Source organism: Nestor notabilis, unplaced genomic scaffold, assembly GCF_000696875.1.
Source record: "Nestor notabilis isolate BGI_N333 unplaced genomic scaffold, ASM69687v1 scaffold8103, whole genome shotgun sequence".
Classification (NCBI taxonomy): Eukaryota; Metazoa; Chordata; class Aves; order Psittaciformes; family Psittacidae; genus Nestor; species Nestor notabilis.
In genome coordinates, this window is record NW_009921418.1 from 1 (window position 1) to 17803 (window position 17803).

A 17803-nucleotide genomic window follows, 5' to 3' on the forward strand; every position below is an offset into this window, starting at 1 on the left:
GTGCTCAGTGTTGGTACGGCTGCCTGCTTAGATGTGAGAATGTGTAGCAAGCATGACACCAGTCAAACAGAAAAGCGTAAACATATTTGCAATGCTGACGTTTAATGCTTCTAACCTCTAGAAGTGGTTCTAACCGTATTTCTAACCGCTTCTTTCACAGGAATGTAGGATCCTGAAGAATTTTTCCTCCTTAAGGGCCATCATTTCAGCGCTGCAGTCCAACTCCATCTATCGGCTGAAGAAGACCTGGGCATGCGTTCCAAAGTAAGCCTCCCGCTCTGCTCCTGTGGCTAGACCCCAACAAAAACACAAAGTGGCTAGTCCCAAACAAAGGCAAAAAGCTCATTGTTCTTTCTTTTCATCTTGTTCTTCTCAGTCTTCGTATTCTGCTCCTTCGTGGACATCTGTTCTGTTCAAAGAACTTCTCATTCCTGTGAGGCTCAGACCCCTTGTTTGGGTCTGACTGCTGTGAGCTCCTCTTACATATCGAGGGGACAACTTGCCCTCGTGATACTGGGTCTCTTCTGTCCCTTGTAGTTTATTACATCTTCCACAACCTCTTCTAAAAAAGCTGTGGGACTAGCTACTTGCCCAGGTCATGGACACTGCTCTCAGGTGGTCAGCATAACAGCCCCATGATACTTGCCTATTGTCTTCTCTCCCATGAAGTTGGAGGAGGTCCAGGTTGCTACAGCCCTCAATAATCCTCTCCTGGTCCTGACATGTCCTTAAATATATCCCCAAACAACAAAATCCAAACCTGTATTAAAAGCAATACTTTGTACAGGAGAATACCTGGCATATTTACTGTATGCCAAACAGACACCAGAAATCTCTGTGTAGGAAGGATGGCGTTCTGCTCATTCAGTTTGGGAAGAATAGATTTCTTTCCCTTGCCTTTGATAAACAAAGGAAAATGTCACTGCCAGGCAGTATAGTTCATAGAATCACAGAATAATTAGGGTTGGAAAGGACCTTAAGATGGTCTAGTTCCGACCCCCTGCCGTGGGCAGGGACGCCACACACTAAACCATGTCACCTAAGACTCCGTCCAACCTGGCCTTGAACACTGCCAGGGATGGCTCATTCACAGTTTCCCTGGGCAACCTGTTCCTAGAGAGAGGTGGGTCTTTCCTTCCACTGCCCCGTGTTCCTGTTCCTGGTCAAAATATTGCCATCTTGTAAACACAGTGTTGGACAACAGAAAGGGACTTGTTCACTTCAATGCATCCAGCTTTAGAGTGCATGGACCAGGGCAAAAACAAAGTATGTAGGATACCTCTCACAGCTGTTTTTCTGTTCTTCTGTATCCATTTACCTGCTTCCTTACAACAACCTCACAGCCTGCAGTGTATAAAAACCCTGCTCAGGGTATGTGCAGCTATGGTATTTCTAAGCAATGCTGTCAAATAAGGCCTGACTTTCCTGGGAGCACCAGAACATCCCAGGAAGGTTCCCAGCAGATGTGGAGCATCTCATTGGTTGCATTTTGGTTGTGTTAATCTTTTGATATGCCCAACTGTAAATGATTCATGAGAAAAAACAGTGATCTGATCTGTTTAGAGTGCTTACTAGTGACTCAAACTATTTACTTTTTTCCTGTACAGGGACATAATGCTGATGTTTGAAGAGCTGGGTGATATCTTCTCAGACCATGACAATTACCTGACAAGCAGGGAACTACTAATGAAGGTGAGAATTAGCTGAGTTGCAAGGCTTGTGATCTCAGTTAAAGCTGAGGGTAATGTTTTTTGTAACCAGCTGCCAAAGCTCATCTCTCCCTGAACTACTGTATGTAGTGCTTCAGGAAGACGGGTCGGTGAAACCTGTGTTTTTCTGTTGGGCTCAGAGGTGATTTTATTGTTCCTGAAAAAAATGTGCACTAGCATTAGCTTGTTGAGCTTGGATACCCACAAGCACCAGGCTGCAGCAGCACAGATTTGCCATGGACTTGTTCACAAGAAAGCAGGTCAGAACCCCTTGGAGCCCCTCAAGTTGAATGTCACACTGCTGTAGTTTGGTAAGGCTCCTTTGGGGATGGTAATGTCTAGCTCCAGAATAGTTGTATGTGCCGTACTGCAGCTGCAATAGCACTGGAGCCACAACCAGAGTGAAGGCGTGCTTCACTGTGTAGTTTTGCTGAAACGAGCTACAAGTCAGCACTTTGGCTTTATACTGCTCTGTATGTATAGAGAGATGAGCCGCTTGCTTGTGTACCTCTGAGGAGACCTGGAAAGGCTGAGGTTTGCACTGATGAGTGCAGAGCAGCTCCAAATGAGATCCTCAACTGGGCTGCACCACTGTGGTGCTTTTGACTTCACTGGAACAATGCCATTCAGCTTCAGCTGAGGAATGAAAGCAAGATGTTTATCCAACTAACCCATACCTTTCTTGGGCCTAGAAAACAGAGCTGGGAATTTTGAAGGAACAGGCTTCCTGCTCTGTGTGTGGCCAGATGGACAACAAAGCAGGCTCTGTCTGAAAGTTTGACTTGCATGCTCTCCTGGGTGAACCCCAAGTTCAGGAGGTTGAAAGGAGTGAGGAAGAACAGCAGGGAAAGTTTATATTCTGTAGAAACTAAACAATGCTTGCAGCTGTACTTTCTGTTTGCATCAAAAAGGTTCCAGTAACTGGCTAATCCGTTGACTTTTTGGCAGTTGTATCCAGTCAGTTTGTACCTTACCCCCTTGCCTTGGTGTTTGAAACACTGTGTTTTGCTGAGGAACGATGGGTGAACACATTCAAACCTGTCAGTCTGCTTTGTTTATCAGGCGTTTATCCACCTCTGTCACTAAACTTTAAAGCCGGTGAGATATTTTGAAAGTAGCAAGAGGAGAAGAATTCCACAGAATAGCCAGAACCTCTCTCCTACGTCTTGTCCTGGACCGCTTTGTAACGATTGGAGGATTCGTGTCCACTGAATCCTTAAAGTCTTTGTTTCATTTCACTATAAATAGTGTCTCTAGGGAAGCTGTGTTTGACCATGCCCATCCATCCTCCAAATCGAAGTGCAGAGCAGACAAAATGCCATATGAGACAGGTTTGCCGGCACAGAGAGGGAGCACTGTGTTCTCTCCTCCCCAGACAACAGCTCTGCTGCAAGCTGCAGTTTAGTTTCTGTGCCTGCCTGCCGGCTGCTGCTAGAGAATCTTGAGTTTACCTTTCAAGTATCCTGAAGACACTGAGACAACACTTCTTGTTCACTTGCTCCTGTCTTTCAGCCGAGGAAGGAAACAGAGTTTGAGTGATCTGTTCATTAACTGGGACTGAGAGGAGCAAGCATCGTAATGAGAGGCTCTTCACAAGTGCAGACTTGTTGTTTTGCGCCTCTTAAAAAGACATCGATAATGATTCATGCCCTATTGGCCTGACCACTGGAAAAAAATAACAGTAACTCCCAGCATCCGGTATGGACCCAAGGAAATAAAGGCTACAGATCTGTTGTGAAATACCTCATCCATTCATAGGAAAGCTTAAATTGCAGAGCTAAAAACCTATTACTTTCATTTCCTCCATTAATTGCCTTTAATTCCCTTTTAACTCACAGGAAGGAACATCCAAATTTGCGAATCTGGACAGCAGTGTGAAAGAAAATCAGAAAAGGACACAGAGGCGACTGCAACTTCAAAAAGATATGGTGTGTTTGGGGTCCTTTTTCAACTTGTAACATGATTAACCCTAATTGGTGAATTATAGAAGAAGCAAAATCTAGACAAGTGTTTAACAAAGTGAATGTGCAGTAGGTAATGCTTATGAAAAACAATCATATCAATGCTATTGATTAACTAATGCAAAGCAAGTGAACCAAAAGGTTTAGACTGAGTATGCAATCGAAGTGTTTGTCCCTGTAGATATATTCCCATAGCTGTATTTCCCTCATGCTGTGGACTGTAGTAAGAAGGTAATACTATGTGTGTATACATATGATGTGCAGAGAGAGAGAGATGATCCGACACATACAACTGTTCTTCTGTGTGTACTAACAATTACAAAGTGGATTTGTGCTGCACACAGCTCAAGCTGTGTGGCCTATGCTGACATGCCAAGCTGTGATGCTATGGTGTTTAGTGCAACCTAGCTGTCCTTTTACTCCAGCATCACCTGCCTGTGTACTGAAATGCTGGAGGAAATGGATACGCAAAGCATCAGCATTGCCAATGCGTTCAGTGATCTGATGATGGGAATGCTCAAAGATTGCAGGATTTGGTGGACATATGCAGAAGCCACTTTATGTTCCCTGGTGCCAGTCTTCCCTTACAGGAGGTAACTGGGTATATGGACTTGCTTTTCCCATTCCCACTTGCAAATGCTTCACATCCCAGCCTGCTGTTTGGGATGGACCTTGAGACAAGAGTTTGGCCTTAGTTTCAAGTTTTCAGAAGATTTACTAAACCTGCCATATAAAAAAGTAATAAATGATTGATGAATATAAACATGAGTTCCTGAGTTTCAACTGTCTTGTTTCTATCCTGCAAGAAAGAATTCCATTAACTATTCTTGTTAAGCCTGAGAGAGAAACACAAGGAAAGCCATGTAGTAAAATACATAATGTAAATACTGGAATTCTTGTGATAAAGAAAATTAGCTGTGACCAGAAAAGAAATCTCATTTACGTTTAAACAAACTCATGAATCTTCTGACATACCAGCTTGAAAATTGCGCAGGCTTTTACAGAGTTTGCTTTGTAAAACGTATCTGGTTTCCAGTCTGCTGGTGAAAATGGCTTTCGTCTTGAAGTTGGCAAAGATTTAACAGGACAGGGGGAGAGAAATCTGGGATGCTTCTGGAGGCAAAAGTGCTGAATATTATTTTCTGTCTATTTGTTTGGGAAAAAATATGGATCCTGTTGGATAGTAGAAACAAACATTTCATTCACAAGTGTAGAAACAGCCTGAACTGTACAACTGCCAGGAGCCCAGAAAGTTTAAAATTTGAGTAATCGAAATGCAGCAAATGGCTGAGGAAGACGGTCATTTCTTGGAGGAAAAAAAAACGGTGACTTGGTTTGACTTGACTGTCACATGGTATAATATCATTAAGTAAAAATCCACTGGAATGAAGTGGAGAAACTGCCTACACAGGCTACCTAGGATCATTCCTCAGCTCTTTCTCTTGTAGCAGGTAACCAAGAGATTCTGTCCCTGGTGCTCTACGCTTCTTCCACAAGCAGAGTTTTCTGATGACCCACTGTTAGAAATCAGTGTATGGTGGCAATGTTGTAATATAAAACCATATGGCAATATTTGCAAGAGCATCCTGCACTCCTTAGGATTTGACTTAAATTCTGGATTAGAAACTGAGAATACACATAATGAAAGAAAACATAATTTGTAAGACCACTGTTTGATTAAGCAGATTACTTTTACTTCATTTTCTTATACAGGAGCATTCTAGCATTCTAATTAACTTGTCAGTCAATCCAGTGTTGCTCTGATCTTTTGCAGGGAGTCATGCAAGGCACAGTTCCTTACCTTGGTACCTTCCTCACTGATCTCATCATGCTTGACACAGCCCTTCCGGACTATGTTGAGGTAATCTGGGGTGATGTTTTGAATCCTCCCTGCTCTCCCACCACTGTGTGTGTCTGTTCCCGTATCTTCTACCAGGAAGGAGTGTGCAGTTTTATTAGCAACAAGAATCTTGGGTGCATTTATCTCAAGGGAAAAGCTTAACATTGTATTTTGTCTTGTTTCCTTAGGTTAGAAAACGTGAAGGCAGTAGTTTTCCATTATTATGTTTTATTTTCTGAAAACATTTTAGGTATAATGATTTCTGTGAATAACTGGTAAAACACACAGAATCACAAATTCAGGTCTTCAGACTGATCAGTGACATGTTTCAGTATTGACTCAGACTAGTCAACTTAGCAGTTTCCCTGCTGTCCATACTTGGTGGTCAGCAGGTAAACCCACTGAGAAACACAAACTCACAGCCCAAGCAAAAGCCAAGTTTGTTTCTTGCATGCAAAACCCCACTAGCGTTCTTCAGACCCGATCCCAAAACAGCTCTGACGAGCACTCATGTATTGGGCTTTTCTTTTGGGGCAGACTGCCATTAGGCCATGAGGACAGGTATCCTTTGGAGACTCAGAGAGATGAGTGTTGTGGTTTATACCAGGTCTGAAAACAGGTATTTTCAGAAGGCACTTCCTCAGGGCAGGTCTGTGCTTTACATTAGCTTTGCTACTTCTTCCTGTTTGCGATTAAATTCAACTGAGCATGTGCTCTTCTAGTCTGATCACTTCTCTTTCCTTCCAACAGGGTGGCCTGATAAATTTTGAGAAGAGACGAAGGGTAAGCTGAATGTTCTGTGAGTTTTCGTTAAGTGGTGCCCTCTTTGAGAGTGAGGCCATTTGTCTTTGCTCAGGCATATACAACAGCTGTTAATTTTAATTCAAGTTCATGAGGAAAGAATAGATCCCTGAAATGCTGTGAGCTTCTTCCAAAGCATGTGTGGGGGGCAGGGGGTGCTGCAGGAACAGAACCTACTTTTTAGATGTGAGCAACAGGGGAGGAGGAGCTCAGGCCTCTTACTTCCAAGGGATTTACATGTGGCATGAGACTATGTTTTGAATACGATCTGGTGGCATGAAACCTTTGCATTCCAGAAGATACAGCTTGTAAATATTTTCCTTCTGCTGCAGTAAACTATTTGTAGGTAAAAGGCTGCAGAGAGTGAACTAGGTACACAGGACTGAGAAATAAATGCTGTCTCTCCTTTCAGCCTGATCCTTGTTGGCCAGATAGATAATGCTGTGTAGGAGTAAAGGTACTAAGGTTGCATTTGTCTGAATTAAGTCATGCCAAATCTCCCTTCTGGAGTCTGAAAGGAGACTTTGCTTTGGCTGTGATGGACCCATTTCCTTCCCTTAACTGCTTCCAGTTCTACAGTCCACTTCTCAGACTTGTCTTGTATGTATAGCTAAACAGCTCAGGATGCTAACAGTGCAATACAGGAGCTTCTCCATGACCATCAGTCCAGCTTCGTACAAACCAGTGGCAGAGCTGCCCTCTGAACCAGGCAGAGTACTCAGCTCCATACCTACATCCTGATTCTATAACCTCCTCTAACACAAGCGAGTTTTAAGAATTATTTTGGCAAAGTGTGTACGCACATTCTAGTCACCTGTATTACGGGTACTGTTTTACGTTCCTCTGGTGCAAGTGTGAGTGCACAACATGCAAAGCTGAGGAGGATCAGACTCTGCTTTCATCACAGGCACCCCTAATTATGACCCTTGTTTGCTGCCTGAGAACCACTTAAGTTCAGAGCATGATTCTTCTCTCAGAGCTGGTCTGACCAGCACAGGGGTGAGTCGGTAGGTTAGTCTGAAGGATTTATGACCTTCGCTACCCTTGTTCCTAGAGGAACAACCAGCAGTGCTGCTGTTTGGTGCATTTGCACTAGCATTACACTTCAGTTGGTATTTGGGAACGGACTTCACTGTTTGAAAAACTGGTTCTTAAAATTGTCACTCAACTGAAACTGAACTTCAACTCAAACTAAATTTGTCCTGGCTCTATTGCTCTATGTGTTTATTATATGAATGAATATGGCTTTATCATGTTTTCTAATTAGAATTTCTTTTTGATTATGTATTTTCTTAGGAATTTGAAGTAATTGCCCAAATTAAGCTCCTACAATCTGCATGTAACAGCTATTGCATGGCACCAGACCAAAAATTCATCCGGTGGTTCAGAAGACAGCAGCATTTAACTGACACGGAGAGGTAGGTTACGTCCAGCTGGCAAAGCAGGCTTTTCATACCCCACACCCACCTGCAGAGAGGTTATGTCAGCCTTAAGTTATCCTCCTACAGGAACTGGTATGTACTGCTGCTCCGGGAGAGTGGAAATACATCTGCCTTCTGCTAAGCAGAAGACATGAGATAGTCTGTTGGGTCTCGGCTGTCTCTGTGCCCAGACCCGTGCTCAGAAGTTGATCCTGGGGGATGTCAAGATGCAGCCACTGAGCATTCAGCTGGTGGATGCAGGCAGCAGGTAGCCCCAGCAACGCAGAGCTCACTGAGTGCTTCCCAGGCATTTGGGGTGGGTTTTGCAGCCCTGCTGAGTTCTGTGCTGCTGCACGTGCTGCCAGGCCAACCCGAGACAATTGGTTTATGGCATTTTAGTGTCTCCACTAGGTAGAGGAATACCCCCCTGCTGCACTAAGGGTGTAAGCACAGATACATACTGCGTTGTACTGAGTGGTAGTAAAAAACTGTGCCAGCTTTATCCATGATGAACATAATCCAAAAAAAGCACTGGTTTTTAGAACTACTCTAAAGAAGTGAAATATCCCCTTCACCGTGGTAAAATGTACACACAGCTATGTTCCTCTTTGTGGAACTGCAACGTGGGAAGTAGGAATACCTGAAGGTTTCTCAAATGTTTTGAATATTGGTACTTTGAAATCTCTAATAGTCTTGCCTGTAAAATTAACCCAGTGGCTTCTGTTCTGCAGTTACAACCTTTCATGTGAGGTTGAGGCAGCTGCTGACACCAGCACCACTTCACCAAAATCTCGGAAAAGCATGGTGAAGAGATTCAGCCTGTGAGTACAATGGGGCAAAGGGCATTTGGTGTCTGATTTGTTCAGGCTTATGTTAACACGAGTAGTACTCATTTCACCAGCTGAAAAACCTGGCTGGGGATCCAGACCACTGAATTGCTTCAAGACACCATCAGCTAGAAACACATAATTCTGTCTGAAGCTGTTCCTTTCTATTGTTATCTGTAGTCATGAGGAATATTAATGATGAAAGAGATTAGTAACAAGCAAGCCTTTCTAAGGTGTCAGAAAAAGGAACCATTTTAGTGCTAGTTTATAAATTCAGTATCTATTGTGTAATATCTTCCCTGAATGCAGTAGCAAAACAAAGTAAATGTGAATAAAGTCTGGCCTATTATTAGTCTAGTTTGCTATACACATGCAAAAAATTCCTTGCAGGGTTTTAATATGAAAATTAAGGTTATCAAAAAGGGATTTGATAGTGAAACAATCTGCCGAACTACCTTTAAATTAGAGAAGGAAAAAAATCATGGGGATGTGTTCCAATTTAGTCTAATACCACAGAGATTTAAACAGTAGATGGGTGGAGAACAGGGGCATACAGCTAAACAGACACAGGAAACAACAGACTATCAGGAATTCAGGGAAAGCTGCAGGGAATGAAAGCAGAGATCAACGACTGATGTAAAAGTATCTTCAAGGTGAGAAATTTGAACCTGATGCAAAGGGACATATGAAGAGACTCCCACATACCAGTGGCATAATCAAGATGAGGGGGAAAATGATGAATTTGACAGGACTACCAACTGTCCTTTCCTACTTGGTTCTCGTACATAGTTTCCTCAGAACAGCCAGTTGCTGTTTGCTTCATGTCAGCGCTACTGCACGTTACGGTCTGAAACAATAGATGTTTCCAATCTGGAGTTTTGAGTTCTGATACACAAGAAAAAAGTCCAGGAAGCTGTTCAGAAAGTGTTTCAATGAATAAGTCTGAGTTGGTGGTGATAGGACAATGTGACCTTTGAAGATGACAGTGCCTGAACTCTGGGTGACCTCTCATTTGGGTCTTCCTTGGCCTGTGCCTAAGCTGTGTGCAGTAAGTGTTGCTGCAGAGCACAGGCTTTATTCTTTCGTTTCTGATTGTATTTCAGTGCTGTGTTGTAATTTACCATACTGAGTTTGTTTGCACTGTGCAGTCTTTGTCTAAAGAACTGTTTCATCTGCACTCTGAATGTGTTTTAATGCAAATTAATACTGTAGAAAAGGCTGGCATAATTCATCCCAGCAACAGTGAGTGACACCTCTCTAAATTGTCTTAAACCATTAACTGCATGCTGACTAACATGTAATTCACCTTGCTTCTCTACTTAAGATATTATACAAGTGTTTCCTTTGACATTCATTTAAATTTACTTGAGCTGCATTTAGAAATGAGTCTCAGAGAGAGAGAGCCTGTAATTTGCACTTTCTTGTGATCTCCTTGTGTACATCTCCATTCAGACTCTTAGAGAGAAACTGGTATCTGTGGCTCCTTTATGGAGTGAAAAATTTGCAGCAGGGATGAATTTGCCTTTTGAAACCTTTGCCTGGTGTATGGCCATGTGTTACCTTTCATGCACTGTTTCACTCACTCATGGTGACTGAGTAGGTCTTGAGCTGCCTTGTGTATGCAGTCCTGCACTGCTGCCTTGTGTACGCAGTTCTGCCCTGCTGTCAGGGTGTGACAGCAGTGCAGGACTGCATAAGATGGAGCCAGCTGCCATGCCTCAAACTTGCCCCTCATCCTGTGTTTTGTGAACACATCAGATTTACCATCAGACATGTACTAGCAAGTGAGTCTGAAAATCTAACAGTCTGAAGAAGAGACATTAGCTCTGATTTTGGCCTTGCAGCTGGTGGGTACGCTAGGTCAAGAAGGCATTGTGTTAGTGTATAACAAGCTCTCTTGACAAACTGTCTGAACAACATAGAGGAAATGAAAACAACAGGCCACTCAAGATAGGAAAACAGAACAATACATAGGACTTTTGAACCAAGTGACAGCTTTGCTTAGCCCAGCTCTGTCCTGCTTTCACTTACTGGCTTTTATGCTTTCTTTTCTATACTAGACTGTTTCTAGGCTCTGAGATGATTGCCCATAGCACACCTGTCAAAGAGCAACCTAAATCTACCCCAGGTGGGAGCTCTGGTGAAAGCACAGACTCAGCCAGTGTTTCATCATGTGAGTTTAACCACTCTGAAGCTGAAGACATCTGCATCGGTCCCGTAGACACTCCTGACACTCTTGACGCTCCTGATGAGTCTCAGAAAAAGGTATAGTCTGAGCCTTGTTGTCAGCATAAATAGCCTGTAAGAGACTGTTGACACACAGGCAGGCCCTAGACGCTTTCCCAAGCCTGTTGGTCTTGACCAGAGCATTGCTTTTAGTGGAATGGAGAGGCTCTACAAATAGATGCGTAAAAATTGAAGCAATGTAAGTCAGGATTTTTGCACAATCCTTTCTATGTTGCTGAGATACAAGGCAGACAGAAGTTCTCCTTCCCTGAAACCTGATGTTCTTGTGCTTGGCAGTGTTCTTAGCTTAGGTGAGACCCTAGAGAAGCCCTAGATGGATTTTTCTTTCAGTCTCTAACTCTCTTTTTTGAGATGGATGGGGCATGTTAGTTCTACCTTCAAGCCTGGGGTGAGGAGCCTGAGCATCACACTCGCTCATGGCACATTAGTGGTAAAATGGACAAGAGGATTTCTAAGTCCTCAAAAATAAAACCAAATGAAACAAGAGATGGGATCAGCTGAAGAGTAGTAAGATCAGCAGCCAGTCATTTCCTCCTTGAATATCTCAGGCTTGATGAGTTATTCTGCTGTCAGCAGCCCGCTTTGTGTCCATCCTCAACCAGCTGTAGCTGGAAAAGGAAGTTTGGCTTTGGCTTTGGCAGCAGCTGTGTGCTCACAAAGCCCAGCTGCACTAAGGCTGTGCCTCCACTCTGGGAAATGTGTCTTTTAGGTGTGGAAGCATGTGTGCATTGGTAACAGCCTAATCCTGGGGAAGACAGAGCAGCTGCAGTTGCCCAGGTGGCAGGCAGGTAAGGTCAGGGTTGACTAACCCTGCGGGTTTGACCTCCTGCAAGCTGCTTCTGCCAAGATGAACACCTTGCCTTGGCTCAGGTTAATTTCACTTGGAAAGTCAGTGTGCAGTGCAGAGCTGCTGCACCTCCTCCGGCACAGCAGCTCACTCTTAGCACATACAGGCAGTGTCTTACACAAAGGCACTGAACCGGAGAGCCTGGAATCCATCCCCTGTTTTGCAGAGAAGGCAAAGCCCTGCACCCTGGCACCTGGGAACACACCATGGCAAAATGAGTGTAAGGCTGAAGCTGTGAGTGTTTGTGCTGAGAGTAGATAGGTGCTGCAACCATCCAGGGAGACAAACTATACAGGCAGGAAAACAGCAGAAGGGATCTGATAGGGGGAGCCACAGAGACATCTTTCCTACACACTCTGCCTTTTGAACTAAATTCTGTTAACTGTATTGTTGAAGCCCTTTTCAGGGATGTTTTTTTGAAGAGAGTAATTTTGGGGTTTAGCTGATTGGTATTTTAAATTACATTGTACTAAATGTTCCTGAATCAAATTAAGCAAAAATCCCAGACACTGGCATCCATAAATTGTTTAAACTGTTTAGCTTGAGCAGTTGTTAATGGTGGTTTTGATAAGCAAGTTGGGAGAGGGAAGATCCTCTCAGCAGTTCTTGAACAAGACCAACAAAAAGAATGGCCAAGCCCTGAGCAGCAGGAGAAGAAGGGAAGGAAGGAATGAAGAAAGGAAGGGGGCAAATTTCACTAAGGAAAGAATATTCAGGGAGAGGTGGCAGACAAGGAGGTGTGTGTGTATCTTCACTCCTGTAAAGGAGCAGGAAGTGATGGCTGTGCCTCCCTCTTCTTTCCCAGCCGGGGTTGCCTACAACCTGATTCTGTTCGTTTTATCTGCTGCCACCTCCTGGCCTGCTCTGAGAGGCAAGAGCAAGCAGAGCACAATGTCCAGCACCCTGAATTGGATATCAGTTTTCATTAAAATGGTGAAAAGAATCAAATGAAGTTCGCTTTTTCTGGAGGCAAGAAATATCACTGCCAGTCTTCTGGGCAGAGTGCAGATGACTGAGGTTTTCTATATGCCTTCTGCTTTCTCAAGTCATTCTTCCAGAATGACTCATGCAGGCAGAAAAGATGCCCAGCTTGTGACAGTGTTCTTTCTTTCTGTTGTGTAGCTCTCTGAATCCTCCACCTCCAGTTCCATCAGCTATTCTATGGATGCATCTCCCTTGGGGGTGGCATCCGTAATCTCAGCTCCTGCTGTGCTGTTCTCCAGTGACAAGTGCTCTAATTCTGTGACACCCATTACCTCAAAAGAACTGTCTCCTGTTTACAACCAGCAGAACAAAGATATGTGCATCATCCGAATCAGCACAGAAGACAACAATGGCAATATGTACAAGAGTATCCTGGTGAGTGATGTGGAACAGCAAAATGCTGTTAGTGTAGATGATGTCTTTATCCAAGGCTTAAACAAATGGTGCTTTTAGTTTTTAAAGCACTTATTCACTGAGCTGACTAATCAAAACCTGCCTTGCAAGAGAAAATGACAAACATTACAATTCAAAATATGTGGAGCACAGTATGAGGTTTGGAAATACCATCTTTGTGGAAGTTACGATCTTGAAATTAAAGCTTGTGCTTTATCAACAAGTTCAAACTGAAGCATTCTGATCAAGGGCAGGCTTTGCTGCTCCTGCCTTTCTGATAGTGCTAGATGCTTTAGCTCTGAATTTGTCTGCTAGTTTTGACACAAGACACCATGTGCCAGGCTGTTCCCCAGCTTTCCCTAGGAGATGGTTTCTGGAAATAGGGAGCTGTACACAAGGAAGCTGACAAGCCCTTTAATTTAACTCATCTTCTCTCTGTGGCAAAGGTTGCCAGACCAGCAGCAACCAGTGTGTAGGTGTTTCCCTTGATGCTGTTTCCACAGAGGGATTCTAGCAGTGGTGGGCCAGTTGCATGCAGGGTCTGTGCTGGACCATGGGCAACATGACTTGCCTGCACTGCACACTATCTCTGAAGTTAATCCTGATGGAGACTCAGCTGCTGAACAAATGCTTTTGGTCACTCAGGGCCTGTGAGAGGGATGTAACCAACACAGAGGGGTAATTCTTAGCACTTTCAGCTATCTTAGGATTTTAATGGTCTGATGTCCCCGAATTGCAGAGATGGTCCCCATGGGCCTAAGAAATTTGGTTACTGGCAAGACCAATCTTCTGTCTGACTGCATAAGGCTGTGGAGGGACACCACTGTGTGGTCCGGATGCACAGTGCTTCCACAGCAGACAATAAACCCAGTTACAAGGCCTAAAACCTTTGCAGGATGTCAAAGAAAGTATTCAGGACAGGCGACTGCAGATTAATTGATGTCTGCAAACAACAGATGGCACAGCTATTTAAGTGGACTTTTTATTGTTAGGTGAGAGCAGCATCTCATCTCTCAAAGTGTTCATGATTAACTACTGCTTCTTCTAATAGAGTATCTGTCATCTTGAACTAAAAACCTACCACCACCAAATGTCAGTACCTAGCACTCTGTTACTGACCCATGATTTTTTTAGTTCTCTGAAATGCTTCCTACAACCAAGCAGTTTGCAGAAAGGCAGGCCTTTGCTAATTACTAAACCATTATATAGCATGAACAAGCAGAAGTTCTCATTGCAACTCTGTCTTTTCAGCTAACTAACCAAGACAAAACTCCTGCTGTTCTCCAGAGAGCTCTGTTAAAGCATAACCTGGAATCTGATGCAGCTGAGGACTATGAGCTTGTACAGGTCATCTCTGATGATAAAGGTAGGGAATCAGAACTCTGCTACTGCTTGAAAGGTTCTGCTGGATTTTCAAGGAAAGAGTAAAATGTGAAGCAATGTTAGAAATGCCATGGACATGTCACAGCTGGCAGTGAGAATAACTGCCAGGGATGTGCAGGGATGATTTATCATGACTGCCAGCACATTACTTTATACAGGCAGAGCTCAGCTGTGGGTTGCCAGGTAGACGTTTGTATGTGCACTATGCCTGTAGAGCTCTTGACTGAATGGCAGCTGCTCTCTGTCCCTGAGTGCAGCCAGCCACTGGGGTTGGGTGGCAGGGTACAAACTCCCCATGGATCAGGGCAGACCCGGATCCTACCACTTTACCAGGTTGTGCAAACAGAGCTCCGAGCAGTGTCCTCTTGGAGTGGCTGCCAGGGCCTCTGCCAGGCTGGCCATGGCCTGGATTTGGCCTCCATCTCCTGTCCTCTGCAACCCTGCTCCCCTTCTTTGTGGGGCAGCTGCTGTGGGTGCCACCTGATGCAGCTTTGGCTGAAGAGGCACAGCAGAACAAGAAAAGGGGCCCAGTACTACCTCGCTGCGTACACTCAATCTTTTCACCCAGTCTCTGTTCTCTTGCAGCTTTCCTTATATATGCAGTACTACAAATCAACACTTGCTCTGGTTCCTCTTTTGCAGAGCTGGTGATCCCAGACAATGCCAATGTGTTTTACGCCATGAACAGCCACGTGAACTTTGATTTCATCCTGCGGAAAAAAGCTTCGGTCACCATGGATTTGAAAATGAGGAGCCATTGCAATCTAACGCTCCCAAGAACTGCCAAACGGGGGTGTTGGAGCAATAGGCTCAGCAAAATTACACTGTGAGGAAGGCAAGGCCACAGGGAGAACCGGCTGAGGCTTTTCCCTTTGCTATCATCCAGTATTACAGAATAACAGCAAATGAATTTGTCAGTATTCAATTTCGAAAACAGAAGACCTGCAGCCAGCAAGGTGTCTTTTCTCCCTTGCAGCCTTATACGAACAGACAGATGTGGATTTACGGGACAGTAGGGACTAGAATTTGTTGTTTTGTTTTGCACATTAGCCTAGGAAGGTGAGAGCCCCAGTTAAAGGGGAGAACAGGACTGCAACGTTTGTCTTAGGAACATGATACAAGCCAACTCTTTTTGTGAGAAAACATTTTACTTTGTGCCAGTATTACACAGAAGAAGGTCTAACCTTATTTTATAAAATTGGAGAAGTCTCAGTACAATTGTGCCGAAACTAAGAAGGAGGTCCCAGCCAGCCTCCAGCTGACTGATGGGAGCACTGGTTTGCAGAAGGTGTGGGTGAGCTGAGTGCCAGTAGCAGTTGCTGCCTCCAGGAGGCATTTGAACTTACGAAAAATCAGAGTGGGTACTCATCACTGGGGACATCAGAAGCTGCAAGCATGTGTATTGCTCTGTCTCGCAGCTGGCAAACTTCTTTTGCACTTGTTCTGCACCAGAAAATTGCCTATTTTGGATATTTTTTTTTCCCCAAAGAACTTTAATATGACAGACTGCACTTGCTTTTGGATGAATGTCATAGTTTGTTCATGAAGAAGGCAAAAAAGTACTATTTGTCGGGATTTAGGTCTTGTCTTAATGCCACTGCAGGGTGGTTCTCCTTTTACTTTGCTAACCCATTGAACAGAAATCAATGCCTTTTGTATGTACTCCGAAATGACTGACGTACCTCTTTTTTAATGTGCAATCACTCTTCAAGAGCAAAACTTTTAACTCAGATTTTTCATTCATGAGGGGACACTATATGACCTTTTATTTTAAAAGTGAGTGTTGAGATAGCCAGGTTTTAAGCATTACCCCAACCAGTGATTTTATATACTTGTAGCATTATTATGCATCATCTACGGGCACCTCCCTTGCTCTTCATATACGTCTATTCAATGAATTTCCAGACACAGTACATCCTTTCAGCTGGAATAGAGAATTTAATCATCTGTTCTGTGTGAAACTTTAAGTAACAATTTTTGAGGCTTTCCCCAGAACACTGGCTTCCTTGAAGTGATAGTTAAGAGATTTTATTTTTAAAAGCCATAAATAAGACATTGGATTGTAAGCAGCCCTTATGGAAAAGGCTGTCTCTGAGATACATTAGTATTAGTTAAACCAGACTCAAATACTGCATTTTATCCATACCTGGGCCTTGTTTCCTTCCAGTTCTGTAGCACTAATTTCCAAAACTGGGCTCAGGTTACATGCTTTGCATCATGGTCAATGATGCAAACATCACGATCACAAATGATCGTTAATGTTTTACACTCCTATAAGGTTTATCACTTCTGTTTACAAGTAGCACCATGTAGGTCCTAGTCTGAATAGTTTAAGACTTCCAATTTAGTTCTTCTTGAGACAGTGAAGGTAGTGAGTTTGTAACTGAGCCTTAACCTCTGCCCAGAGTTAGGGCAAGGTTACAACAGAAGTTCAGTTTTCTTTGCATTTCAGTGTAAGCATCATTGATGTCTGTACAGTACCATTTCTGAAGTATAGTATTGCTCACTCAAAGGTGTATGTCTGTGTTAAGGTGAAAGTGGAATGTTCTTGAGTTTAAAATTACACTTTCTGTAAGGTTATATATGAAAAAGATGTTTTTTAATTGCTTTCCTGTGATCTTTATACAGTAAGTATTAAATGTTTTTCCACTAGTGTTTGCCTCGAGTTAGTCTATGTTCTTACCTTAGACTTTCTTGCTGCATGTCAGGCTGGGGGTTATAGTTTGTTTGGTGTTGGTTTTGGGTTTTGTTTAACTCCTCATACCACCTCTGTCGCTATCTTCAACTTCATCACTTTTACTATTGGAACTTCTTCCAGCTCCCACAACTCATCTTCCCTGCTCCCTTGTGAACTTGAAACACCACGTTTCAGCTGTATCCCTGTAGGTGTAAGCCTTCAGCTACAACCTTCCTTTTGCATTGTTTTCATTTTCAACATCACATCCAGTAACAAGGTATGGACCGGTTATAACACCGTCAGCATTACTGGCATGCATCTTTCTTAAATTCCTACAGTTTTTTGTGGGGGTGGCTTCTGTGTTTGAACAACAGGGGCTAGAAAGGGTTGTCCAAGTAAACTAGTTTCACTTCCATTACCCACTGAGTAACAGTAGCTTTTCATGAGCTCTTTGTAGTCCAGTTACATGCTGCAAGAGTGCAAGGAGCTTGAGAGCTAAAGACAAACGTCAGGGTACACCAACGGAAATGGCTAGAAGCACAGCAGCAGGAAGAACTCAGGTCCTCTAGGTGATGAGTGGGAAGACGGTAAAAGAAATTTAAGTTCCTTACTTCATCAAATCCCATCTTGTCAGGGTGCTTTGGAGGCACAAAGACATACCGAGAGGGTTCAATGGGCGGGAGATCAACTGAAAGAGAGGAGAGATCCCAGCA

The 17803-nt window shown here is 43.6% G+C and overlaps 1 protein-coding gene across 1 annotated transcript; it reads left to right on the forward strand.

The window, feature by feature from the left end:
* Window positions 1-157: 157 nt before the first annotated feature.
* On the forward strand, window positions 158-15243 carry RGL1 (ral guanine nucleotide dissociation stimulator-like 1; the record flags this gene model as incomplete). The annotated part of the gene is made up of 11 exons (XM_010011133.1): window positions 158-264; window positions 1608-1692; window positions 3548-3637; window positions 5445-5531; window positions 6261-6293; window positions 7608-7729; window positions 8464-8553; window positions 10620-10824; window positions 12776-13012; window positions 14282-14396; window positions 15056-15243. Coding segments are annotated over 11 exons (1359 nt in total), but the record flags the coding sequence as incomplete, so codon positions are not given.
* Between the last annotated feature and the right edge of the window lie 2560 nt (window positions 15244-17803).